This window comes from Bos indicus, chromosome 1, assembly GCF_029378745.1.
Source record: "Bos indicus isolate NIAB-ARS_2022 breed Sahiwal x Tharparkar chromosome 1, NIAB-ARS_B.indTharparkar_mat_pri_1.0, whole genome shotgun sequence".
Classification (NCBI taxonomy): domain Eukaryota; kingdom Metazoa; phylum Chordata; class Mammalia; order Artiodactyla; family Bovidae; genus Bos; species Bos indicus.
This window is the reverse complement of record NC_091760.1, coordinates 126,979,786-127,007,576: the sequence shown is the minus strand read 5'-3', so window position 1 is coordinate 127,007,576 and position 27,791 is coordinate 126,979,786. Positions and strand designations below refer to the sequence as shown.

The window sequence follows — 27,791 nt, the reverse complement described above, 5'->3', positions numbered from 1 at the left end:
CAAAAGGGTAAAAATAATATATGCGTCTAAAATATATGCATCTCAAGGGATGTACAATAAAATGTCAACAGTGGTTGAACTTGAAGCGTGTGATTAGAGAACTTTCATTTCCACTAGAAAGTGTAAATATTTTACAAATACTGTATCAGTTAAAATGTATGAATGCTGCTACTGCTGCTAAGTCGCTTCAGTCGTGTCTGACTCTGTGCGACCCTATGGACAGCAGCCCACCAGGTTCCTCTGTCCACAGGATTCTCTAGGCAAGAATGCTGGAGTGAGTTGCCATTTCCTTCTTCAAAATGTATGAATAAAAGCCATCAAATAGCAAAGCATATACACACTTTAAAAATTACAAATAAAATCTTACTTAGTTTCTCCATCTGATACACCAACAACTCTAGCTTCTTCAAGATGAGGCCAATTAACAAAGACAGACTTCCCAAGCACTGATGAAGCTATATTTTCTACACTCTTAAAGTAAAAGCAGAAAAGTTCATTACTGTTTTAGGTCCAAGAGAAAATTTTACAGAGGCAAAATTAAATAATTAAAACTGGCTTGTGTTTACAACTGTGTACTTGAAATCTATAAAACCCCACCTTAGTAATTAAAATATAAAAATATTTGATCACTCAAGCTAATTATTCCCTGCTAGTAACTCCTCTTCACTACTTTATTTCAACTTAATTATTCTATCCAGTCAAATTTTGCTTTTTAAATTTCTCTTCTCTAAGTTGTGCCTTTATTGCTAACTACTCTTTTTTTTTTCTTTCTAGGATTTCTGTTCCTTTAGATTTTTGGTTTTTTCCCCTTTCCTTTTTTAAAAAAATAGTTTTAAGTTGTTTTTACCTATCTGCCTTATTTTACTCTTTATAATTTATTATGAATCTGTGGAAGTTTACCAACATAACCTTCTCCTCTGCCAATCTCTTATTAGACGGGAACTATGACCAACTTAAGTACTTTTCAACAGTATAAATATCACACTAGGAAGCTTGCCTCCTCCTCATTTCTTCAACAGCATTGGCAGTTATTACTGAAGTATAGCCCACTGATTTTAATCCTAAATGAGATTACTTGGTGAGAAAAGAGATATCAGTAAATTCAAACAAAAGAACACTGACCTATAACGTGAGTATTATTGCTCATAATATAGCCAACATTAATAGAAATAATGTTCACCAAGAAACTCAGGTTTTTAGTTCTGCTTCTAACTAGCTGAGCCAATGTCTGCTTTTCAATCTCCTTAATTTAATTGTTTTTAATTTGTAAAATTAATGAGCTGGATTAGTTGCTTTACAAAATTCCATCCAGTAGTAAAATTCTATGATTCTATTATTCTCATGATTATCTGTTTATTTTTCTCATTGGAACTGAAAAAAGTGAAAAGAACAGCACAGATATCTAGAAAAGAGCTTTACTCATTATTGTATATCAGACGGACAGCAAAAAAAGAATCTAAGAAATGTGATTTCGTTTGTGATTGGTATGATTAAATAAGAACACTAGACTTATCTCAAGTTAGAAACCACGGGTTCAAAATTGGATTCTGTTTCTTTTCAGCTACAGAGTGTTAAGCAAATCCTTTAATCCCACTGAGTCTGTTTTATGAGAAGCTGTAACATCTACCTCACAATATTCATTTAAGGATAAAATAATATACACAAAAACCTTTGTAAACTATAAAATGCTGTATAATCAGCTTTTTGTATCCATGGGTTCCACATCTGCAGACTCAACCAACCTCTAATGGAGAATACTTTGAGGAAAAAAAAAACTTCAGAAAGTTTCAAAAAGCAAAACTTGAATTTGCCAAATGTTGGCAACTATTTACATAGCATACAAATTGTATTTACAATTATTTATATTGTGTTAGGTGTTATAAGCAATAAAGGGAGTATATATGTAGGTCATATGCAAACATTACAGCTTTTTTTTTGGGGGGGGGGCACATGGATGTAGCTGCTCCGCAGGCATGTGGGATCTTCCCGTATCAGGGACTGAACCCATTTTCTCCTGCATTGGCTAGCAGATTCTTTACCACTGAGCCACCACGGAAGCTACAACACCATTTTATATAAGAGACTTGAGCATCCACTGGATTTTAGGATCAACCGAGTGTCCTGGAACCAATGCTCCATGGATACCAACTGATTACTGTATAAATATTCTGTTTGAAAAATATCTTAAGTAAAAATTCTTAAAAGGAAACATTACTACTATTGGTTAGACAGCTTTGTAGTAGAAACTGAAGTTGAAGTATAAATTTTCATCCCCTTTTTATTATGCTTGATCATTATAAGCAAATATTTCTTTAATAATTAGAGATGACTATTTTTTGACTTTGGGAGATAACTTTATTGTATTTATTATATGAAGACATTTCTTACTGTGAACATATAAAAAAATGACTATTCTGATACAACAAGTTTCAATATTATTAGAACTAGGCTCATACTTTTCCTTTCTATATATCTAATTTCATTCTCCCACACTTCCCTTCATTTGGAGGAAAATTTATCCTACTTGCCCAGATTAATCCTTTCACTTAAGCCCTACAGGAAATCCCTTATTTCTTCACATCCGTTCCCTCCACGGTGACTTTAAGACCTCTGTTGTTCTTCAGCCCTACTGCTCTGCTTAAGAAGCTCTACTGTTCTGCTCTGCTTAACAAACTGCCTCTTCTTTACCTACAGCTATGTTTCCAGCCTTTTTTTCAATGAGAAACTTCTGAACTAAGGGGTTAAGATCTGCTTCCTTTACTTTCCATCTAACTAGTCGCAGACTAGTACTCAGGAACTGGACTTCTGCCTCCAACAACCTACTGGAATGGAATTCTCAAAGTCCAATAATGGTGACCAAAGGACCTAGTTTAATTCACTAGGTCTAATTCACAGACCTAGTTTTCACTGTTCTTGAACTGCATGTACCATCTGCTCGTGCTTTTGTGATACTACTTAACTTGGGAATCATTCTCTTTCTTCTCTGAGCACTCTCACTTTTACTGGCTCCTTTTCTACCCTTTATACCTGTGAACCCTTTATACCCTTTATACCCTTGAACCCTCAGAATTCCCTTTTTTCAGGGAAGTCAGCCCCAAGGCCCCAGCCATCATTTCCCTGCTCACGACCTGCATATCCCCATTGCCCTCCAAGCCTCAGCTCTACGTATTCAACTGAGTATAATCATCTTTCTTGACTGAAGTTTTTAATCTGAACCACAGAACACAAAAAACAATTGGACTAGGGATTTTACTAATTCTCCTAAGGATGATACATAACTAGTACTATTCCAAATGCATAAAAACTAATTTAATTTTTATAAGCAAATGGATGACTTAGCACATTAGGGCTTAAATCTCTTGTGGAACCCTGCTAAGAAAGGCTGACAGGGCAGCTCCAGATAAATGTTCTAGAACCAACTTAAAATTCTATTACTGATCATTTATCCCCTCAAACAAGTGCCTCTCCCATTTTAACTTCTTTATTCCAATAAATTTTTCAATTGATTAGTCTGATATTTAGAGTCAGTCATATTTAATATTTTCTTTTTCTTTTCATCCCCTATTTTTGAACAAATGACGGAACTTGTGAATTTAGTCTTGTTCATCTAGATCTATTACCACTTTCACAGTTTATGTCTTTATTATCTAAGGCTTCTACAACCACAACCTCAACTTACAGGCTTTTCCATTTTCTTCCATTTCTCTTTTATGCAATTTAGTCTATTATGCTGCTACCAAATTAATTTTTATGAAAATACCAATTTCAAGATAACAGTCACAAAAAAATAAGTCCAAACTCCTTAGCCTGGTATTCAAGGTCCTCCATAATCTGGCCTCAATCTGTTTTTTCAGCCTTATCTTCTACTATTGCCCAACACAAGTCCTCTGCTTCAGTCAGGTTTATCTATTCCTTCTCCTCAAATACATCACATTTACTCTAAAAAAAGAAAAAGTATTAAAAATTTCAGACATACAGAAAGGTTAAAAAGATAATATGCTAATATCACACTTACTTTTCACTGTAATTCCCAGCTCATGTTATTTTTTTCAACTGGCATACCCTTCCCCTCCTTCTTCCTCTTTGTGATAAGCTTTCTGTTAGTACCCTGCTTAAATCTATTTCTATCTACAGACCTGTACTTAACCTAAATTCACACAGCTCATCTTTCAAAATTCCTCCAGCATTTTTTAGCTCATTATGTCACAATTATACACATCCTTTAATCTGTGTAAATGTTTCTTTACTCTATCCTTATTTCCTGTGAACTTGTGGAGTTCCTACATGTTATACTACTTTGGCAAACACACTGCAGCTAGAATGCTTTTATGTATAATATACAGTAAAGAAAATACTTACAAGTTCATCTGACTCAGCATTCACTAAGATTTCCAACATCATGTTTTCTCCACGACTGCTTTGCTGGAATACTTGAACCCCACTTTTCTTTAAAAAAAACTTTAAAAGAATTCGTAGAATTTAATTTTTAATTATTTTTCCACAATTACTTCACTTTCAATACAGTAAAAAATTTCTGAACTAAATAGCCACTGACTTTGTGTTTGATGTGTTTCAAAGTAGGAAATCCACAGAAATATAATGCCTTCTGGTCAACCTTGGTTATGTTGTTCTTGCTTATATCTATACGCCAAGCATCTAATGATATTATTTTATACCTAGAAAATAAATCAAGGTATTTGATTTAAAATTCATACATTACAAGCAATCATAGTTTTTCAGCATCCCTTCAGTATTTTGCAAGAGTTACCCTTGCTTTTAAACATGAGAATAACAATTTGTCCTTTAAGAAAAAGAAAATATAAAGCAGCAGATTCTCTGTTGTTACTAATTTAGACACAACCATGACTGTAACATACTGAGTGGAAATTTTCCCATTTATTTAAGAATACATATAAAATATATATATATATGCATAAATATATATAATATATAAATTATACAGGTATATATGATTTTTATACTAAAGGAATATATAACACATACTACATCTACATCTTCCATTTTCCAAAACCCAGAATGGAAAATAAACACTTTATAATGTCTATTTCATCTTTCCCTTTGCTTTAAGAAAAGGAAAAATTGTAATGGAGAGACATTTACTTTATCTGCAACTCAACTTCCATCTGGGTATTACTGCAGGGAAGATGAGAAAAGAGAAAAAACAAGGAAAACATTTTAATGAAGAAGAGAAAGAAGAAATGGACTGAAATGGATTTGAGGCAAGAAAAGAGAGGAGCTCTTTTATTTCCTGCTTTTCTTCTTTCCTGTTGGGTGGTTAGGGAATGTAAAAGGTAAAGTCATAGCATGTCAAACAATGCTGGGAGTAGACACTGGCAATGAAAATAAAAATTCACACATTTCTTGAGGAAGAGAAGAGATATACACCATGGGATGCCAGGGGCAGTAAGTAGGGTGGGGAATAACTTTAATAGAAGAGAGAAACAGAGAAGCAGAATTGGACCAAAGCAGAGAACTACAGAAACAACTGAGACAGATAGAGAAAATTCCTTGGAAAGTTGGATGTAATTACCAGTTGCTTACATGTCATAAATTATCTGTTAATTCTCGAAACAGATATTTAAAAGCTTTGTAAAAGTTAATTTTATTATCTTATTTTTTGCACTCTCTGTTTTTGAAGAATTACCACACATTACCTTGCACAGCATCGCTCTACGGGAGGGAACTTTTCTGGCCATGGAGAGGGGTAGGTGAACTCTGTGTTGCTGTCAAACCAGCACATTAAGCACTCACTATGTTGATTTCTTTTTCTCTCTTCTTTTTTGAGGGAGTGGTTACATGTCTCCATGGCTTCTAACAACCGCTTCTGAATATAAGATTGAAGAGAGAGGTCATTAACATAAAAATTCTGTAATCCTAACACATAGAATGAATCTTTTCCCTCAAAAAACAAAATTACTATTTGTGTTCTTAAAAAGAAAAAATCTTAATAATAGAAATCTTTTCAATTTAATTATATGAAAAACTGATATACTATTCTTGTTTCTAAGGGCCCTAGAATATTTCTTGTCACTACAAATTCCTCTGAAAATATTACTCCAAGAACAGCCACTAAAGTGTGGATAAGAACAGCAGATAATCAAAATTTAAATATGAATTTATCACAATTCACTGCTCCTTAATCTCTCACATTGCAAATGTGCATTAATATATAAATATTCAAATTTATGATTATCTTTTATATTTAATGCAATTCAAATGAAAATCACAATGGTTTAAAATATATTTTTCAAAGGAAAAATGATGTTAGTGTTCATACTGGAATAATAAAGGCTGAACTAAAAAGTTATCAAGAACTTGTCTTACAAGATCCTATCTTTTTATAAAATCACCTATAAGCAAAACACTTAAGTACTGACACCACAAAAGACCCACAGAGAAGAAAAAGATAAATAGTTAAAAAACAAATTCAAATATATGTCAAACATAGTATTCCAGACACTTAAAATAATGTTTTGTCCATATGTGCTTTGTCCAAGAAAGCACATATATATTTCAATATCATACTATATATAAAATAAGTAGTAATAAGACAACAAAGTATTATAAGAAAATCTAGGAAAGTATTGATAATTACTTATCAATTATAAGTAGTGATTATTATCAATTATAAGTAGTATATCAAGTAGTGAAAAATTCTCAAGTAAGGCAGAAAAAAGCCTAGCCACTTTAAGGAAAAAGACATTTTTAATAAAAGAAAATGTATGTGATAAAAGAGGTCATGAGCAAATCAACAGGCAAATGCCATACTGGGAAAAAATATTCCTAGCATACAAACAGTTGCTCAAAATCAAAAAAAGAAAATGAGGGAAAGGATATAAACAATTTATAAAAGGGAAAATGCAAAAGACAAACACATATAAAAATATATCAAGTTAGGGAGCAGGTAAAAATAACTTGAATAATAATAAAATGGCATTCTTTATCATCAGTAGACTGGACAAAATTAAACAACAACATTCAGGACTAGAAAAGCAGAGAAGTAGGTACTCTCAAGTACTGATGGTGTGAATTAGACCAGTCTTTTTGAAAAAGAATTAATTAAAACAAAAACCATACACTCCCATTAATCAAGCATTTCTGCTTTGGGGATTCTACCTTATAAAAATAAAACTACCAATACATAAGAATATATTAACAAACAAAAAGAATACATAAATGCATAAGTACTTTTATCATAGCATTGTGTACAATAGCAAAAACATGAAGAATTGTAAGAATTTGTAAAATTAGTATGGTGTGTTCCCATGTACTTTTCACCCAATGATAACATCTTACATATAACCACAGTACATTATCAAAACTAGGAAACTGACACTAGTACACCATGACTACAGACTTACTCAGATTTCAGTGTGCTTAGTCGTTCAGTTGTGTCTGACTCTTAGGGAGCCTATGGACTGTAGCCTGCCAGGTTCCTCTGTCCATGGGGATTCTTCAGTCAAGAATACTGGAGTGGGTTGCTATGCCCTCCACCAGGGGATCTTCCCAACCCAGGGATCGAACCCAGGACACCTGCATTGCAGGTGGATTCTTTACTGTCTGAGCCACCAGGGAAGCTCCAGATTTCACTAGTTTTTATATGTAAATACCAAATAGGAAAAGCAGTATGTCAAGGCTGTATATTGTCACCCTGCTTAGTTAACTTATATGCAGAGTACATCATGAGAAACGCTGGGCTGAAAGAAGCACAAGCTGGAAATCAAGATTGCCGGGAGAAATATCAATAACCTCAGATATGTAGATGACACCACCCTTAGGGCAGAAAGTGAAGAGGAACTAAAGAGCCTCTTGATGAAAGTAAAAGAGGAGAGTGAAAAAGTTGGCTTAAAGCTCAACATTCAGAAAACGAAGATCATGGCATCTGGTCCCATCACTTCATGGGAAATAGATGGGCAAACAGTGGAAACAGTATCAGACTTTATTTTTTTGGGCTCCAAAATCACTGCAGATGGTGACTGCAGCCATGAAATTAAAAGACACTTACTCCTTGGAAGGAAAGTTATGACCAACCTAGATAGCATATTCAAAAGCAAACACATTACTTTGCCAACAAAGGTCCGTCTAGTCAAGGCTATGGTTTTTCCAGTGGTCATGTATGGATGTGAGAGTTGGACTGTGAAGAAAGCTGAGTGCCGAAGAATTGATGCTTTTGAACTGTGGTGTTGGAGAAGACTCTTGAGAATCCCTTGGACTGCAAGGAGGTCCAACCAGTCCATTCTAAAGGAGATCAGCCCTGGGATTTCTTTGGAAGGAATGATGCTAAAGCTGAAACTCCAATCCTTTGGCCACCTCATGCGAAGAGTTGACTCACTGGAAAAGACTCTGATGCTGGGAGGAATTGGGGGCAGGAGGAAAAGGGGACGACAGAGGATGAGATGGCTGGATGGCATCACCGACTCAATGGATGTGAGTTTGAGTGAACTCTGGGAGATGGTGATGGACAGGCAGGCCTGGCATACTGCGATTCATGGGGTTGCAAAGAGTCGGACACGACTGAGCGACTGAACTGAACTGAACTGTGTGTGTACAACAGTATGGAATTCTTATCATACGTGCCGATTCATGTGTGTGAGCTCAGTTGCTGAGTGGTGTCCGACTCTTTGCAACCCCTATGGACTGTAGCCTGCTAGGGTCCTTGTCCACAGGGTATTCTTTAGGCAAGAATAATGGAGTGGGTTGCCATGCCCTCCTCCAGGGGATCTTTTCAACTCAGGGATCGAACCCAGGTTTCCTGCATTGCAGGCGGATTCTTTACCATCTGAGCCACTACGGAAACTTCATGTAACCACCCCTAAGACTGGAATACAGGACTGTCACATCATTGCAAAGAAACTCCTTCACATTATCCCTTTATAGTCATACCCTATCCCCCAATGACCTGTTTTATGATAATTTCATCACTTCAAATATATTACATAAATGGAACCATATAAAACCTTCTAAGATTGACTTTTTCAGTCAAATGAACTTTTTCCCATCCTTTGTTTATATAAATAGTTCCTTTTATTGCTGAGTAGTATTCCATTATGTGAATGTACTACAGGTTTTTTTTAATCCATTCACTCATTGAAAGATATCTGAATTTTTTTCCAGTTTGGAGTTATCACAAATAACTTGCTCTGGACAATAATATACAGGTTTTTGCCCACATTTATAGCCAGCTGTTTCAGTACCAATTGTTAAAAAGCTTTTCTTTACCTATTGAATAGCTCTGATGTCTTAATTGAAAATTTAACTGGACAAGTAGAGATCTAGGTTGTTTGGCCTCTATTCTGTTTCACTGATCTATGTCTATTATGATGTAGGAAACATACTGCCTTGATTACTTTAGCCTAATGATAAATCATGAAATCAGATAATGAAAATCTTTCAGTTTTGTTCTTCTTACAGATTGTTTTGGCTACTCTGCTGCTGCTATGTCGCTTCAGTCATGTCCGACTCTGTGCGACCCCAGAGACGTCTGGCAGCCCACCAGGCTCCCCTGTCCCTGGGATTCTCCAGGCAAGAACACTGGAGTGGGTTGCCATTTCCTTCTCCAGTACATGAAAGTGAAAAGTGAAAGTGAAGTCGCTCAGTCGTGTCTGACTCTCAGCGACCCCATGGACTGCAGCCTACCAGGCTCCTCCATCCATGGGATTTTCCAGGCAAGAGTACTGGAGTGGGGTGCCATTGCCTTTTCCGTTGGCTACTCTAGACACTTTGTAATTTCATCCAAACTTTAAAACTGGATTTTTGATAATCTATACAAACATTTGCTGCATTTTTGCTGAGATTATGTTGAGCCCAAAGATCAATATGCGAAGAGGTTATTTCTTATCAATATCAAATCTTCTATTCCTTGAACATGGTATATTGTTCCATTTATTCACGTCTCCATATCGCAACACTATTTGTAGTTTTCACTGTGCATGCTGTTAAATTTATAAATGTGTATTTTATATTTCTTTTGCTACTGAAAGTAAAAGTCTTTTTATTTAAAAAATTTATATTTTCCAATTTTTTGTTGTTAGTATATATAAAAACAATTGAATTCTGTATAGATTTTATATTTTGTGACCTTGCTAAATTTACTTATTGTTAACAGTATCTTTTTGAAGATTCCTTAGAATTTTCTGTTTTTGTGGCAATGTTATGTGCATACAAAAACAATTTTTCTTCTTCCTTTCTAATCTACATGCCTTTATTTCTTTCCCTTGACTTAATACAGTGGATTCCTAGTACAGTATTAGAGAGAACTGATTAGACTAAACATCCTTGTCTTAAACTTGATTTTATGAAGAAAACGTTCAAAATTTTACTATTAAGTATACTGTTAACAGTGCATACGTGTGTGCTAAATCACTTCAGTTGTGTCAGACTCTTTGTGACCCTATGGACTGTAGTCCATCAGGTTCCTCTCTCCATGGGTTTTTTAAACATGCACTTTATTTGGTTTTGACTTCCCTGGTGGGTCAGACAGTAGTAAAAGCGTCTGCCTACAATGAGGGAGACCAGGGTTTGATCCCTGGGTCGCGAAGATTTCCTGGGAAAGGAAATACTCTTGCCTGGAAAATCCCATGGACGGAGGAGCCTGGTAGGCTACAGTCCATGGGGTCGCAAAGAGTTGGACACGACTGAGCAACTTCACATATTTGGTTGAGGAAGTTCCCTCTTATTTCTAGTAGTTAAGCATTTCTATTAAAATTGGATGTTGAATACTCAAACATGGTAAATCACATTGAAAACCAATTTTATATTTCTAAAATAAATCTCATTTGGTTATGAGTATTATCCTTCTATATTATTGATCCCATCTGGCTTGACTGTGTTAAAAGTTTTCCATCTACTTTAGGAGGAATATTATCAAGTAATTTTCTTTTCTTATAGTATCATTGACTATTATGCTGGCTTAATATAATATATTGGGAAGTGATTATTCCTCTTCTATGTTCTCAAAGTTTGTATAAAATTTGTATTATTTCTTTCATGAATGCTTACTAGAATTCACAAATCAAGACATCTGAGCCTAGAATTTTTCTCTGAGACGATTTTAAATTATGAACTAAAATGTCTTTAAAAGATATAGGATTACTTAGATTTTTATGTTTTTTTTCCTGTCAGTTTTTCTGAATCATGTTTAAGGACCTGTGTTCATTTCATTTAGGCTGTTAAATTTGTTGGCACAAAATTGCTTACAATATGCCTTATCAATTTTAAAAATAACTATAGGATTTATAGGACACCTCTTCTTTCACTCTAAATTTATGTGTTCTCCCCTGGTGCTCTAGTTTTTTTAAACCTTTTTTGATCTGTCTTCCTAGGATTTATCAATTTCATTAATCTTTCAAGAGGATCAACTTTTGGTTTCATTGATTTTTCTCTATTGTTTGTTCCTTTTCCATGGATTTCTGCTCCTGTCTTTTTGTTCTCTTCATTCTGCTTAGTTTAGATTTAAATTGCTCTTGTTTTTCTAGCTTCTTATGGTAGGAAGTTTAATTTACTTCAAAATATTTTCTTGTTTAGTATAAGCACCTAGAGCCTTAAGTTTCTCTTTTAGGTCTTGCTTTAATTTTATCACACAGATTATGATATGTGTTCTCATTATCATTCAGATAAAACATTTCAAATATTCCTTTAAATTTCTTTAATATATGGATTATTTAGAAGTGTGTTATTTAATTTCAAAATTTTTATAAATTTTCGGAGATCTGTTGCTGATTTTTAACTTAATTCTATGTGGTCAGAGAACATTCACATTATGATTTCACCCTTTTAAATTTATTCAGACATTTTTATGCCTTACCAAATAATCTTGGTGAACAGTCTTTCACTTAAAAATGTGTATTCCTTAGTTGTACTACACTGTACTACTACTACTGTATTCCTTAGTTGTACTACACTGTACTACTACTGTACTACTGTACTACTACTACTACTGTACTACACTGTAGTACTATACTGTACTACAAATATTAATGAGGTTAAGTAGGTTTATAGTGTTATTTAAGTCTTTGATCTTTGGTAATACTCTCTGTTCTGAAGCCTACTTGGTCTAATATTAGTAAAGCAATGCCAGCTTCCTTATAATTAGCATACACAGAAGTTTTGATGCACAGAACAAAGATGAGAGTAGTTAAAACTCATTAACACAAATGGTGATTAAAATCCATTGTTCATTCATTTATGTGAAGTAATCTCTAATTAAAATACAAGTGTATATATAACCATTTCATGCACTGACCTCATCAATAAAAGGTATTAGTACCACAGCTTCCCATTCCTGTTGTTTCCCATTTAGGTCAGTTTTAAAATCAGGTGGATAATATTCTATAATTGGCGAATCGTCACTGGTCATCAAATGCTGTGAAAACATAAAACAGTATAATAGAAATGTAAGAACTAATATCAATGTAACTTTTTGTTAATATATTTATAATATTTACCTATTACAATTTAAAATTTCTAAGCAAAGCAAAAGTAAATTTTCACATCTTAGGTATGTTACAGTATACTTATTATATTTTGATTTTCAAATATGAGACTTCTAATTTCACTGCCACTCATCACTTTCTCATTCCACTAAGCTAATTATATAGCCAAACTATCCTTACTCTGAATTTTATTATTTCTGTCTTCTATAGTCTTTTCACTCTACAAGGCTCATCTAAATTCTGTTTTTCCATTCAGATTTCAGTTCATTTCACACACTCCATTTTTAATCTTAGACAATTTATTTTCATGTCATAATCAAAGAGTCAGACACGACTGAGCGACTGAACTGAACATAATCAACTGATTTTATTAAGTTATATAACTGTCATCTAAGATAATTTAAAAAGAAAAAAAAAATCCTAAAATACAAGAATCTCTTTACCACCAACAGCAAAGATAGAAAGCCCAATAAGACATGTTTTTAGTTAGAGATTTTATAACAGAAGTAGATAAACCTAAAGATATCCTCTAGGAAATGAATATAGAAGATCATGACATAAAAAATTTTAAAGAAATAAAAGCATATTTCTCAGGGTAATATTCAAAATAAAATAATCATGGGTACAGAAGAATCAAAACTTATGTGGCTACAAAAACCTGCATGGCTATATTAATCCAGAGTGGTTGAGTATCAATTCTTAATGTATTGAAGGTAGGAAAAAAAGCATCAAAGAAACTAAAGGAAGGAAGGCCATGGGCCAGGATCAAGGCCCATGAAGGCCCATGAAGTTAAGTTTCAGAAAGATTTAGAAGGAAGCTGGATACTGTTCAAGCAGTGAAGGTATGTGATATCTATACATTTATGTGTGTCTATTTCAATTCCTGGCACAGACCACAGAATTAGAAGAATCGACTGATGCTCTAGAAGAACTAAACTGAAGTTTACCCTCAAAATCAGTTTAGTAGGCTTAGTGTAATTTTGGTGACCCAATCACCCCTGAAACAGCTTTCTCCTGGTATATGAAGTACGTTAATCAGAGAGAAGTTTTTTATTCCATAATTTGATAAATGAAATTCTTAAAATCCAAATATAAATGGAAGTAGCATTTTGTTGAGATAAACAACTTATTAGAATCATCCATATTCTATTAGGTAGAGGGTAAAAGAGAACAGAAACAAAATCTGTAATATCTGGACAGAGCAGATGGCTTTAGATTTTGCCAAGCTCTATTTCCTTTCATCAGTGCAGAGACAAACTGGAGATGCGCTTAAAGATACTGAAAACAAAGAAGCTATGCTTTGAATGGTTTATGAAATGTGTTTGCATTTTTAAAACAAGTTAATTTTAAATCAAGGAATTACTTTTCAAGGGACTTGTTTAAAGAATACTATATTTGAAACTGAAAATAAATATATTTAGCTATTAAAGAAATTTGGTATGATATTTCTAGGTTTGGAGGAGGAACTCCTAAATATTAAAAAGAACACAAATATATTTAATTCTAAAACCCACCTGGTAGCATGCAGGAAGTAAATTTTTGCTAGCTGCTGGAAGTACAGCAAGAAGCTGTTCAAATGGCTTAAAAGGTTTTCCCAGTTCAAAATGGATTTTGAGTGTACTGATGTTGCGGATATCAGACAGGAAAGGTGCATAATGGTACGGATAAAACCTGTAAGACAAAACTGAGCTTTAAACAATTGACAAACTTTATGAAACAGATCAACAGTTAGTATATACTTCTCAATATTCTATTCTAACAGCTGTGCCTCTGTGCGTTATGTTCAGTTGTGTCCACACATAGCAATAATTCTAAAGAAAAAATCACTCACAATTATGCCACATGAATAGAAGAGATCAGCAATGTTGGAAAATGTAGATTATTTGGTGACAACAAGTATTTTATTTCCTTAATTTTTAAAGTGGTTTATATTTCAAAAACTTAGATGTATGTAATTGAAGGGTATATATATTAATAACACATTTAAAATATAATTTATTATTTATATAAATAATACAATGACTCCAGTTTCAGAAGTATTGAGTGTGAATCTTCCAAACAATAGATCCTCAGAATGAACTAATGAGGCAGTCAGAAGACATTCAGTTACTTCATGTGGGCCTGAGCTTCTCTCATGAAGACACAGGGAAGTCTGAGCTCATATGGTTGTTACTAGTCAGCTCTAAGAATCATCAACTTTGAATTAGTATGTATATATATATATATTGTGTTTGTGATAAGGATTAAACCATTTGTCAATCATGCACACTATTTGTTTTTAAAATCTTCCCATATTTAACATGAAGAAATATTTTTAGAAATTTCAAAATTTTTTAAAAAATTAAAAAAATTTCAATGTTCTTAATGTCTGACTAAAAATACCAAAATAAAAGCCAACAAAATATTTTTATATTCCACAATTATGGCATACTTCAAAAGAATGGGAAAGTTTAGGAGGCAGAATGGCATGTGGAACAATGGAAAATGTATAGACTTCGGAAATCAGATAGGCGTGTACTTGAATATTGGTGTGTGATACTGGAAAGGCTATTTAACCTCTCTGAGCCTCATCTGTCAAAAGCAGAAAACAATATTTACTTTAAACAGCTCTGAGGCCTATATGAGCACATGCTTTACAAGTGCTTGGCCTCAATGCCTGGTAATAGAATAGGTATAACTTACACTCACCTTCTTAAAAAATGGCAAATCAGGGATTATTTTGTCACTACAGTGTTCTTTAGAGATGCCCTGAGAATCTTGTTAGTTATTGCAGATATTTTTTAAAAGGCTATTAGTAAGTGAGATTCTATTAATAATTAATGCCACATTATTGTGCACTGGTATGTTTTGCTGCTGGTGCTTTAACGCAGAGCCTACAAGGTGCTCTGAAAACAAACAAAACAAGCAATCTCATCACTTAAAAGTGTCTATTTTTCCCTGTATCTATTTTTTACTTGTTTTCTATTTCAGTGGATGGTTTGGAAATGTAGATGGAATTTGCTGGAATAAAAAACATGAGATAAATAGAGAATTATTACTATTCCAGGAGAAGTAAATTCTTTTCTCCTTTCTTCATTACCCTTCCCAGTTTAACATTCATATAATCCATTCTTCATTACTCCTAACAGAAAAAATTTTCAAACACATAAAGATGTAGAGAAGAATAAACAATCCCACTTAACCATCACTCAGACCCAGTAATTGTCAAGACTTTGTGACACTTCATTCATTATGATAGAAAATTTTAAATCCTTAGATTAACAGAGAGCTTTTTATTATGGGCCATCTACTACAGCTAGGAGTATCTTTGTTATAAAAGGATCTTTTTAAAATATTACAATACTAAAAAAGATTCTTTTCACTTAAACTTGGCTGTATGTATTTTTTAAAAAATACTATTAATATCACAAATAAAAGTAAAAAGAAGAGATTATCAAATGAGCTTATAGTAGAATGAGCCATTATAAAATATAAAACTTTATTTTTGTTTTTATTCCCTCACCAGCTCCAGGACTGAACTCCATGATAGTAATAGTGCAAAATCCACTGTATTGCCTGAACATAACATGCAGCTTGATCAGCCAGAAAGTCACTGAAAATAGAAAAGAATATTTTCATTATAACATTATTTTCTGAAGACAGGCCATTGTGTTTAAAACATGGTATCTCCTAATATCACATTCTGTCTCACATGATTTAATCAATGAATAAGCCAAAAACTGCAATCAGAAAAAACTCTAAAGTATTATTAAAAAAAATTCTATCATGCCACATTAAAAATTTGCCTTATAGTTTTCCTAAACCAACTATCAGAATACTTAAACCTGCTGTACATACTTATTCAGTCAATGTACTATATCTTTGGTATCAAGTTTGAGGGTTTAATGAAGCTTTCTAAACAATGGCACTACCACTTTCTTACATATTCAGAGTGTGATAGAAGACAAAGATGGAAATCTTATTTGGGAGGATGCCTGAGTGAATCACAGAAGGAAATCAGGAAGATCTTAAAATCTGGTTATAGCAGCTAGAACATATTTTGAAAAGTGTTATATCCACTGAACAATATTCCCTTTAATGTCATTTTCTCAAAAAAACTAATATTTAAGGTAAAATAATCACACACACACACAGCAAAAAAAGAGCACCCTGGGGACTTCCCTGGTGGTACAGTGGCTGGGAGTCTGCCTGCCAACTAAGGGCACAAGAGATTGATACCTGGTCTGGGAAGATCAAGGCTATGGTTTTTCCAGTGGTCATGTATGGTTGTGAGAGTTGGACTATAAAGAAAGCTGAGCACTGAAGAATTGATGCTTTTGAACTGTGGTGTTGGAGAAGACTCTTGAGAGTCCCTTGGACTGCAAGAAGATCCAACCAGTCCATCCTAAAGGAAATCAGTCCTGGGTGTTCATTGGAAGGACTGATGTTGAAGCTGAAACTCCAATACTTTGGCCACCTGATGCGAAGAGCTAACTCATTGGAAAAGACCCTGATGCTGGGAAAGATTGAGGGCAGGAGGAGAAGGGGACGACAGAGGATGAAATAGCTGGATGGCATCACCGACTCAATGGACATGAGTTTGGGTAGGCTCCAGGAGTTGGTGATGGACAGGGAAGCCTGGTGTACTGCAGTTCATGGCGTCACAAAGAGTCGGACACAACTGAGCGACTGAACTGAACTGAACTTGGAAGATCCCACAGGCTGGAGAGCAACTAAGCCTGTAAGCCACAATTGCAGAAGCCTGCAAGCCGGAAAGCCTGTGCTCCACAAGAGAAGCCTGTGTACTGCGACAAAGAGTAGCCCCCGCTTGCTGCAACTAGAGAAAGCTCGTGAGCAGCAACAAAGACTCAGAGCAAACAAAAATAAAATTAATTAAAAAAAGAGGACCCTAGGTAAACCCCAAAGTGGCTATAAAACTTGTTAGTGTTTGTTACCAAAATTCAGGTAGAGATTTACCATCTGAGCCAACAGGGAAGCCCTCAGGTGGATACTTCTAAGTGAAATTGTAGATTACATATTTCTGAAAGTTATATTTTTTAAAATGAATGACTCTTATTATAAAAGAAATGTTTCATTATTGAAAATTTAGATAATGATGAAAAGCATTTTTATTACCTTATAGCAATCACTATGACATTTTGGTTTTTTTTTTTTTTCAGTCTTTTTATCCCCAAGTTTTTCCTTTTTAAATATTAATGAGAGTATACTGTGTATATGAATTTGTATCCTCTTTTAAAATTTGTATTTAATAATATACTGAAAGTATCTTTCTAAATTTTTATGAACTTTTCATAACTACCAGTTTAACAGTTCTATTATTCCAGAAGCACTAGAGATGGCAGAGATAGTGACTGTAATGAGGAGGAAGTGGAGACAATTATGATGAACCTTCTCACTGGACACATACATTGTTTCTAACTTTTTACTATTTAAAAAAATTTTGTAGTAACTTCCTTGTGTATAAAGATCTGTGTCTAGTCTATATTTTTATGATAGATTAATAATTAGAATTATTGGGTCAAAGGCTTTTAGATACATACTTTCAAAAATATTTAAAAAAAATAATTTCTATTTATTTTTGGCTGTGCTGGATCTACACTGCTGTGCAGGCTTTTCTCTAGATGCAGTGTGTGGGCTTCTTATCGCAGTGGCTTCTCTTCTTACAGAGAATGGCTCAGTAGTTGTGGCAACTGGGCTCTAGAGGACAGGCCCAAGAGCTGTGGTGCAAGGACTTAGTTGCTCTGCAGCATGTGGGAACTCCCCAGATCAGGGATTAGACTCGTGTCCCATGCATTGGCAGGTGGATTCTTTACCACTGAGCCACCAGCAAAGCCCTCCAAAATAATTTTGCCTACTTATATTTCCATCAGTAATTAAAGGAAGAAATCTACCACCACTCCCGGACCAACACTGAATATAACAACTTAAAAAGATTTGCTTATTTGCTAGGCAAACAAACCGTATCTCATTTTCATAACCTCATATTTTAATATATAAAAAGAAAAGGAAATAAAACAGAAGAGTAGTCCCCTAGCAAATCAAGCATTTAATTGCAGCTACTATACTTCTCTATAACATAATCAAGCAAATATAAGAACTAAGGAATAAAGAATTAAGTGCATAACTATTATAAATATTTTATTTCTAAGTCTCAAAAGTCCTACTTGCTAATGATATCTGCCAAAACTTCACATGACCTGATGAGTTGTACTACAATTTCTTTATCTCTAGCTACCAGAGATAAGTGTGAATACAGGCCTTACACAAAGGCTATGTCTAGACTAGAAAACAGTCTGAGTAAATGGAGCAACATGGAAATCTTGGGTCTTTCCTTGGGCAGTCTCTAGGAAAGATTCTCAGTATTTCATTTTTTTAAAAAGTAAAAATAATAGTACAGAAAATATCTAAGTATAGTACATACAATAAGGGTACAAAGAATTTTATGAAACTTTTATCTCACTGACAGAAAAACAGCCTCATCTGATGGTTAAGGATGGGCTTCGGAGCCAGACTGCCTGTTACTTATATTCTGGCTTTGCCACTCATTACCTATGTATGTCACATGGAGCAAATCACTTAAATCTCTCTATTCCTTAACTTCCTCTATTTTAAAATAATAATAATTCTACTTATCTTAAAAAACTGTTGTGAGAATTACAACAACTTAACATTTTCACATTATGTACATATATTTATATATGTTTATATTTTTAAATTATAAATGAGTTATTTTTTAAATGTTTAGCACAGTACCTGGCACTAGACCAGATGGTCAATATCGAGATCAGATTGATAATGTTCTTTGCAGCCAAAGATAGAGCAGCTTTATACACAGTAAGCAAAAACAAAACCTGGAGCTGACTGTGGCTCAGATCATGAGCTCCTGACTGCAAAACTCAGGCTTAAACTGAAGAAAGTAGGGAAAACTACTGGGCCATTCAGGTACGACCTAAATCAAATCCCTTATGAGTATATGGTGGAGGTGACAAATAGATTCAAGGGATTACATCTGATAGAGTGCCTGAAGAACTATGGACAGAGGTTTATAACACTGTACAGGAGGCAGTGAATGAAAGCATCCCAAAGAAAAAGAAATGTAAAAAGGCAAAGTGGTTGGTTGAGGAGGCTTTACAAATAACTGAGGAAAGAAGAAAAGCCAAAGGCGAGAGAGAATGGAAGACATACCCAACTGAATGCAGAGTTCCAGAGAACAGCAAGTAGAGATAAGTAAATGAACAATGCATAGAAATAGAGGAAAACAACAGAATGGGAAGGATGACATATATTCAAGAAAACTGGAGATACCAAGGGAACATTTTATGCAAAGACGGGGAAGATACAGAACAGAAATGGTAAGGTCCTAATAGAAGTAGAAGAGATTAAGAGATGGCAAGAATACACAGAGGAACTACACAGAAAAGGTCTTAATAACCCTGATAACCATGTTTGTGTAGTCACTCAACTAGAGGCAGCCATCCTGCAGTGTGAAGTCAAGTGGGCCTTAAGAAGCATTACTACAAACAATGCTAGTGGAGGTGATGGAATTCCAGCTGAGCTATTTCAAATCCTCAAAGACGATGCTGTGAAAGTACTGCACTCAGCATGTCAACAAATTAGGAAAACTCAGCAGTGGCCACAGGATTGGAAAATGTCAGTTTTCATTCCAATCCCAAGGAAGAGCAATGCCAAAGAATGCTCTAATGACCAGATAATTGTGCTCATTTCACATGCTAGCAAGGTTATGCTCAAAATTCTTGAAGCGAGGCTTTAGTATACATGAACCAAGAACATCTAGATGTACAAGTTGGGTTTCAAAGATGCAGGGGAACCAGAGGTCAAATTGTCAACATTTGTTGGATCATGGAGAAAACAAAGGAATTCCAGGAAAACATCTACTTCTGCTTCATTGACTATGTGAAAGTCTTTGATTGTGTGGATCACAACAAGCTGTGGAAAATTCTTAAAGAGATGGGAGTACCAGACCACCTTACCTGTTTCCTGAGAAACCTGTATGCAGGTCAAGAATCAACAATTAGAACTGGACATGGAACAACGGACTGGTTCAAAATTGGGAAAGGAGTATGATAAGGCTGTATATTGTCATCCTGCTTATTTATCTTACATGCAGAGTACATCATGTGAAATGCCAGGCTGGATGAATCACAAGCTGGAATCAAGATGGCCAGGAGAAATATCAGCAGCCTCAAATATGCAGATGACACCACCCTATGGCAGAGAGCGAAGAGGAACTAAAGAGCCTTCTGAGGAGATGAAAGAGGAGAGTAAAGCGCTGGCTTAAAACTCAACATTCAAAAAACTAAGATCATGGCATCCGGTCCCATTACTTCAAGGCAAATAAGGGGAAAAAATGGAAGCAGTGACAGATTTTATCTTCTCGGGCTTCAAGATCACTGCAGACAGTGACTGTAGATATGAAATTAAAAGATGCTTGCTCCTTGGAAGAAAAGCTATGCAAGCCTAGACAAACCTAGAAAACAGAGACATCACTTTGCCAATAAAAGTTCATACAGTCAAAGCTATGGCTTTCCAGTAGTCATGTATGGATGTGAGATTTGGACCATGAAGATGGCTGAGCGCCAAAGAACTGATGCTTTCTAACTGTGGTGTTGGAGAAGACTCTTGAGAGTCCCTTGGACTGCAAGGAGATCAAACCAGTCAATCCTAAAGGAAATCAGTCCTGAATATTCATTGGAAGGACCGATGCAGAAGCTGAAGCTCCAATACTGTGGCCATCTGATGCAAAGAGCTGACTCACTGGAAAAGACCCTGATGCTGGTAAAGACTGAAGGCACAAGAAGAAGGGGACGACAAGAGTTTGAGATGGTTGGATGGCATCACTGATTCAACGGACATGAGTTTGAGCAAGCTCCGGGAGTTGGTGATGGACAGGGAAGCCTGGTGTCCTGCAGTCCATGGGGTTGCAAAGAGTTGGACACAACTGAGTGGCTGAACTTTAGAGGGCTGTAGTTCAGAAATGTGAGCCACCATTCTAGAGGTCAAGTTGTTAAGGAACTTTTATACTAGTTCTTAACCTGAGGCTGAGCCAGGTAGCCTTTGAGATAAGTGTGATGTGAGCTTCAGAAGAAATGAAGAAAAACACTAACCATTTTCTATCTGGCCATTTTTATCATAGGCATACAGTTGAGACTTGAACAATGCAGAAGTTAGAGATGCCAACCCTCTTGCAGGAGAAAATCCACTCATAACTTTAGTTAGCTCTCTGTATCTGCAGTTCCACATCTATGGATTCAACCAAATGGGAAACATGTAGTACTGTATTAAGTCTTCAGTAAAAACAATCCACATGTGAATGGACCTATGCAGATCAAGCCCATGTTGTTCAAGGGTATACTGCATAATACATGCCAATGAATATTATCTTCTCCAAAACCACAGTAGTTGAAAGGTCTACAATAATTTGTGAAACAAAAAATCCTTTCTTCCCATTACCATAATCATCAAAATTATGCTGTTTTCTGTAGAACTGCAAAGTCTACTTTTTCCTACTTTAAAGTAAAAGCAATGGCAATAACATACTCAGAAACTACGTCAACTCCCATCTTTGTCATGTAATATGTTCTTTTATATTGCCTAAACTCGGTTTCAAATAGGTCATCATCTTCCATCTCTTCTTCTACATTGTCTGGAAAAAAGATAAACAGACAGTGACTGACAATTATGAATATTCCATTTTTCCATTTAATGCTTTGATAAATATGTCAAAGTAGATGTTTATAAACTATCACAGAAATCTGTGAATTCAATATTACTGAATTAGTCCTAATAATGGAATATAATAACTATTCTGTCAAAAAAAATAACATATATTAAAATACAGTTTGTACTCACCCTTAGAAGTTACCACTTCTTCTCCATTTTTGTCTAAAGCAGCCCAACATATGGAATTTTCCTGGCCCTATTAAAAATTATAAATCAATATAAAAGCAAGATATACTTCAAGATGAGACATTTAACAGAAAGATTTATAAAATATTAAAGATAGCTGAATTATCTTTAAGTGACATACTGTAAAATTTTATTTTAAAAATAATCCTCAAATGCTGTGTAAATGTTTTTGGTTTTATATCACTTGTTTCCTGAAGCTATAAATCTTTATTATTACAACTTAACATTTAGGCCCCTCAATGATAAGTATTAACAATGCTCACCAATACAAAAAAGAAATATATTTAATTACATATGTTTTCTAAGAAAAAAAAATTTTCAAAAACATTTCATTTACTTAGAGAAAAGTACACAATCAATATCAAATCCTTTCAACTTCAACATTTTTATATGTCAAATTCCGGGCTACTGTTAACAAGAAACAATCTGTTTATAATGGAGTCCAATAATTACAACTATTACCTATTTTTTATATCTCTGGTTCCCATCATTCTTATACCTCTACCCTCCACTTCTATTTTCTTCCATGCAACTCATCTGCTTTTCTAAAGTTCTTCCATTTCATCACATCCTTCATATCCTGCCATCTATTTTTCCATTCTTGTTGATTTCATCCTTTCTCTTCTCTATTTTCTGATTGCCTACCAACTGCCAGTGACTTTCACTAGTTCTTCCAAACTAGGGCCTCTGCCACTTTTCTTGCCTGGGCTGTTTCTCCAGCTTCCTTTTTTTACCTGTGTCTCTAAAGTTAACTACATACCCCCAGATGACTTGTGAAGTTTAAGGAATGAGCTGAGGTGGGTGGAGCCAGGGATTACTAATATTTAATTTTGTGATTACACGTCCCCCAAAAGTTGCAGAGCCTGTTTTATTAAGATAAAAAACAGAGTAGAATACAGACTGCTGCTAAGTTCCACAGAGGAAAAGTTAAGCAGTTAGAAAGACTACACTAAACAAAATCAGGATAGCTGCCCTTTCTGGAGCAAGAGATATTAGGCTTGAACCTAAACAGAAGCAGTTCAGCAAAGAGAGTGCAGGAAGCTCATCAATATCACCAGAATCCAATAACTATAGATTGACTGAGGAAAATTCCAGAAGAGGTTTATTTTCCAAGCTAACACACATAAGACATTCTTTATGACTTACAAAAGGTGTTTTACAGGGTACTGCTACTGCTGCTGCTGCTAAGTCGCTTCAGTCGTGTCCGACTCTGTGCGACCCCATAGTCGGCAGCCCACCAGGCTCCCCTGTCCCTGGGATTCTCCAGGCAAGAACACTGGAGTGGGTTGCCATTTCCTTCTCCAATGCGTGAAAGTGAAGTCGCTCAGTCGTGTCCGACTCTTATCGACCCCATGGACTGTAGCCCACCAGGCTTCTCCGTCCATGGGATTTTCCAGGCAAGAGTACTGGAGTGGGGTGCCATTGCCTTCTCTTTTACAGGGTACTAGCATATTCTAATTGGCTCTATTATTCATTTATTGAGCACCTAACATTTACCATATACTGTGACACTGTATTGTATATATGATTTTATATATAAATCATTTCTAGAGAAAAATAAATGATCTTATAACATTAAATGCTATAAATATTCACATTTTTAAAGAGATAACTAATTTTCTGGGTTCTTAGAAATGTCTCTACACTTATTAATAGAATGGAAGAGCAAAGAAAAAGCAATGCTTTTCAATGGCAAAAATAAACTGCTTTTCAAAGATCAGATTTAAATGACAGTATCTAATAGAGAAAAAGAAATCAAACAATTTTTAAAATGTACATAAAGGAAAAGAGGAAATGAAACCAAAATGAGGAACCCCAAAATCATAAGAAAGAAAATGAGAAACAAGGAATATCAGTTTTACCTTTACAGGTAAAAAAATGAAAGGACACCTAAAAAAACGGACACCTTTGATTTTTTCTTTTCCTTGTAGCTCTTGGCTTCTTCCGCGGCAACACCTGCTGCTTCATTGAGGTACTTGTTACCAACTTTGCTTTCAAACCACTTTAGGTCCACAAAAACTTCACTGAAGTGTTCTCGATCAAACTATACAGAAACATTTAAATTTATTTTAAAATAACTTAAGTATGTCTAGAAGAAAATAAAACAAACTTTTAACAATGACTGCTTCTAGGGCATAGGAAATCAGAGGATATTACTTTTGATGCACATAGGGACATCATCTACTACTCTGAAAACTAAAACTAAAAAGCAAGTAGAAATAAAAATAATTTAGACGGAATTATTTATACAAAATAATTGGAGTAGAACTATAAAAATTTGTTCTTCTGGTATTATATAATTGGTTACTGACCATTTGTAGCTACCCTGGGACAGAAAAACAAAAACTTATAGTTACTTACATCCGATAGTTTCACAAGGTATTTTTCAAATCGAGGTAAGTTGAGATGCCCACTTTCATTAATATAACCTAAAAGGAACAAAATCTGAATTTGCACTACATGCTGACATTTTTAAAAAACAATTTTATAAAATTCTTTTTTACAAAACGTTGAGTTTTGACATTCTACTAATCAAGAAAAAACACTCAGTGTTGGACCATCTAAGTGACCCTAGTTCCTACAAACTTGATGTTACTATAATACACAATATGTAAGAATTGAAGCAAAACAGAAAAAGTTCCAGGTTTACATAATAATAATCCTCCTAAATTTCCAAACACTGGGGTGACAGTTAATTAAATTAAGTAAGTTCTAGAATTGAGGTCATTTATTTGATATACTAACTTAAGAAGAAAAAGACCAATATCCTGCTATTCGATTGACTGACTGATTGATTCACTGTATGGTTTGCAAGATTCTAGTTGCCTAGCCAGAGACTGAACCTGTGCCTTTGACAGTGTAAGTGTGGAGTCCTAACCACTGGACCGCCAGGGAATTCGGCTGTCTGCTTTATTCAGCATCGTCACTACCTGTCAGTTTCCCACTGTAACTTAAAAGTCTCTCCCTGATAGTAAATACTCTGATGCTTATCCATTCAGAAACTGAATTTCTACAGTTAAATATGAAAAGAGCTAAGTGAAACCAACAACCTCTGCAGGCTTTTGTAAGCCATTAAAGGTAGAGATTAGTTAGGTATCTATGAATAAATGAGATTGCTTAACTTGTGTCATTTCTCTGTTTGTGAACCATTGAAAATTGCAACTTTAGAACTTGGTGCCTTCTACTACAAGAAACTCCAAATTCTTTTTCTACTTTAGCTCTGCAAGCAATAATCTAATAAACTGAGTGACATTTCCAGGGTTAGTTGAGTTTTAAATTAAAGTAGCCTCAAATGAATATTAAACTTTTCTTACCCCCAAGTTCTGGCAGGATGGTAATATATGTTCCATAAAGAAGAGGCAGTGCATCATGATTAATATGTAAATGAGGTAGATGAGGGATAAAATCATTGCCAACAAGAAATCCCATCAAAATCCAATCATCTATTATCCTTTCAATATCATATTTAAATGTGATCTTGTCCTATAGCAATATGAAGAAAAGAGTCAAATCCTTTGGAAATTTCTGCATATTCACCTCTGATCTATTTATATTAATACTTACTTTTAATGCTGAAAACTCATAGTCAATATACTCTCTCATTAAAGACAAGTGTAGGAGGTGAAATGTGGTTTCTTCTGGTGCGCATACCCTGTAATTAGTCAAGATGATCAACACAGAATTAATTATATTTTTAAGGTTCAAGTTTAATAGTGCAGCTTGAAATAAAATTTATCACTGCAGTATAATTAATTCTTGACATTAAGGCATGTAATTTATATGTAAGCTGCAGGGTAATGTTAAGATAAAAACATAGTAACAATTATAATAGATATAAAGTTCAAAATAATTGGTTTACAGCATGCTTTCTGTGGAAGGACTCACAGAATTCAGAAAGTCTAAATAATAAATAACAAATGTAAGAAACCAATGGGATCTGTTCTGGCCCACTTAAGGCTGGCCACCAGCAAAAGGCATATAGACTAGTGAGTATACATACTTTTATATCTACTGCAGTATAGGTTAAAGCTTCAGTGGTGCAGCACTATTACTTTCTCCTCTTACCTTTCCCTGGCTTGGTCCAGGGGTCTATATTCCTGGCTGTTGGCTTATATTCCAAGATTAATTACAAGTAAGAATATAAGTTTTTAAGAGCATATTAAAAGCACTTATCCACCATGAACATATGGCATTTTCCACAGGAATGCAAAAGTGGTTCAAGATAAATCAATGTAATATACCATATTAATAAACAAAGGAAAAAACCCACATACTCATTCAACAGAAAAAGCCTATGTCAAAATTCAACACCCTTTCATGATAAAAATACTCAGCAAAGTAGAAATAGAAAGGAATTTCCTTAGAATGATTAAGGGAATTTATGAAAAATCCACACAGCTAATAGCATAATCAATGCTGAAAGACTGAAATTAACTTGAGATGGATCAAAGACTTAAATGTAAGAGTTAAAACTTATAAAACCCTTAGACTAAAATGGGAAAAAGCTTTATGACACTGGATTCAGCAATGATTTCTTGGATACTACACTAAAAAGTGTACACGACTCAATGGCCATGAATTTGAGCCAACTCTGGGAGACAGTGAAGGACAGGGAAGGCTGGCATGCTGCAGTCCATGGAGTCGCAAAGAGTTGAACATGACTGAATGACTGAACAACACTAAAATGTATAGGCAACAAAAGAAAAATACAGACTGGAACTCATCAAATTTAAAAACTTTGTACATCAAATGACACTATCAACAGAGTGAAAAGGCAGCCCACAGAATGGGAGAAAATATTTACAGATCATCATATGCCTGTTAAGGGATTACTATTTCTAATTTAATTTCTAGTCTACCTTCCAATATATAGGCAGTATGATTTACCTTTGAGTCTTTTTGCCACCAAATCGAACTTCTTCTCTTAAAAGAGAGAAATGTGCCTCATGACTTGTTAATCCAAGCATAATCTGTTGAAAAATGATTATGAAATGTTTTTATTCTCTCATTTTTTATAGCATCAGGTTCACAAAAGCAACCAACATTTCTATATAAAGAAGAACATGCTTATTTAAGGAAAATAATTAGCAAGTTAAATATATAAACTTCAAAATATGATCCATTTATAGGTGATGAATGCGGTAAATTGTGTGTACTTTCCTAAGAAAACAATGTTCACCTTAGACTCACATAACCTTTACAACCACACCACTGCATCCCTATAATAATAATCTCTCTTGGTTTTTATTTCTTTCTGCTTGCCATGCGGGAATGGGAAGGAATTAGAGGCAATAGCATTTCCACATCAGAAGAATACAGGATTCTTCTGGAGTTCAGGATACCTTTAGTATGTGAAAACTTGGGAAAAAAACTGGGAAAGGATCTTTTCAGTTAATATTCTCACATAGTATT

At 34.6% G+C, this 27,791-nt stretch overlaps 1 protein-coding gene across 5 annotated transcripts in view; it reads right to left on the bottom strand.

The window, feature by feature from the left end:
- XRN1 (5'-3' exoribonuclease 1) overlaps nt 1–27,791 on the bottom strand; it is a 113,274-nt gene that overhangs the window by 67,062 nt on the left and 18,421 nt on the right. For all 5 annotated transcript variants that reach the window (XM_019961410.2, XM_019961419.2, XM_019961426.2 and 2 more), the window contains 14 exons: nt 27,267–27,349; nt 25,944–26,031; nt 25,694–25,862; nt 24,741–24,808; nt 24,286–24,423; nt 22,323–22,389; nt 22,011–22,116; nt 15,955–16,044; nt 13,967–14,123; nt 12,263–12,382; nt 5,676–5,845; nt 4,556–4,676; nt 4,360–4,458; nt 368–471 (listed from right to left, as the gene is read on the bottom strand). In XM_019961410.2, the coding sequence (XP_019816969.2) occupies nt 368–471; nt 4,360–4,458; nt 4,556–4,676; nt 5,676–5,845; nt 12,263–12,382; nt 13,967–14,123; nt 15,955–16,044; nt 22,011–22,116; nt 22,323–22,389; nt 24,286–24,423; nt 24,741–24,808; nt 25,694–25,862; nt 25,944–26,031; nt 27,267–27,349 (1,580 nt within the window). The remainder of the gene's footprint in view (nt 1–367; nt 472–4,359; nt 4,459–4,555; nt 4,677–5,675; nt 5,846–12,262; nt 12,383–13,966; nt 14,124–15,954; nt 16,045–22,010; nt 22,117–22,322; nt 22,390–24,285; nt 24,424–24,740; nt 24,809–25,693; nt 25,863–25,943; nt 26,032–27,266; nt 27,350–27,791) is intronic.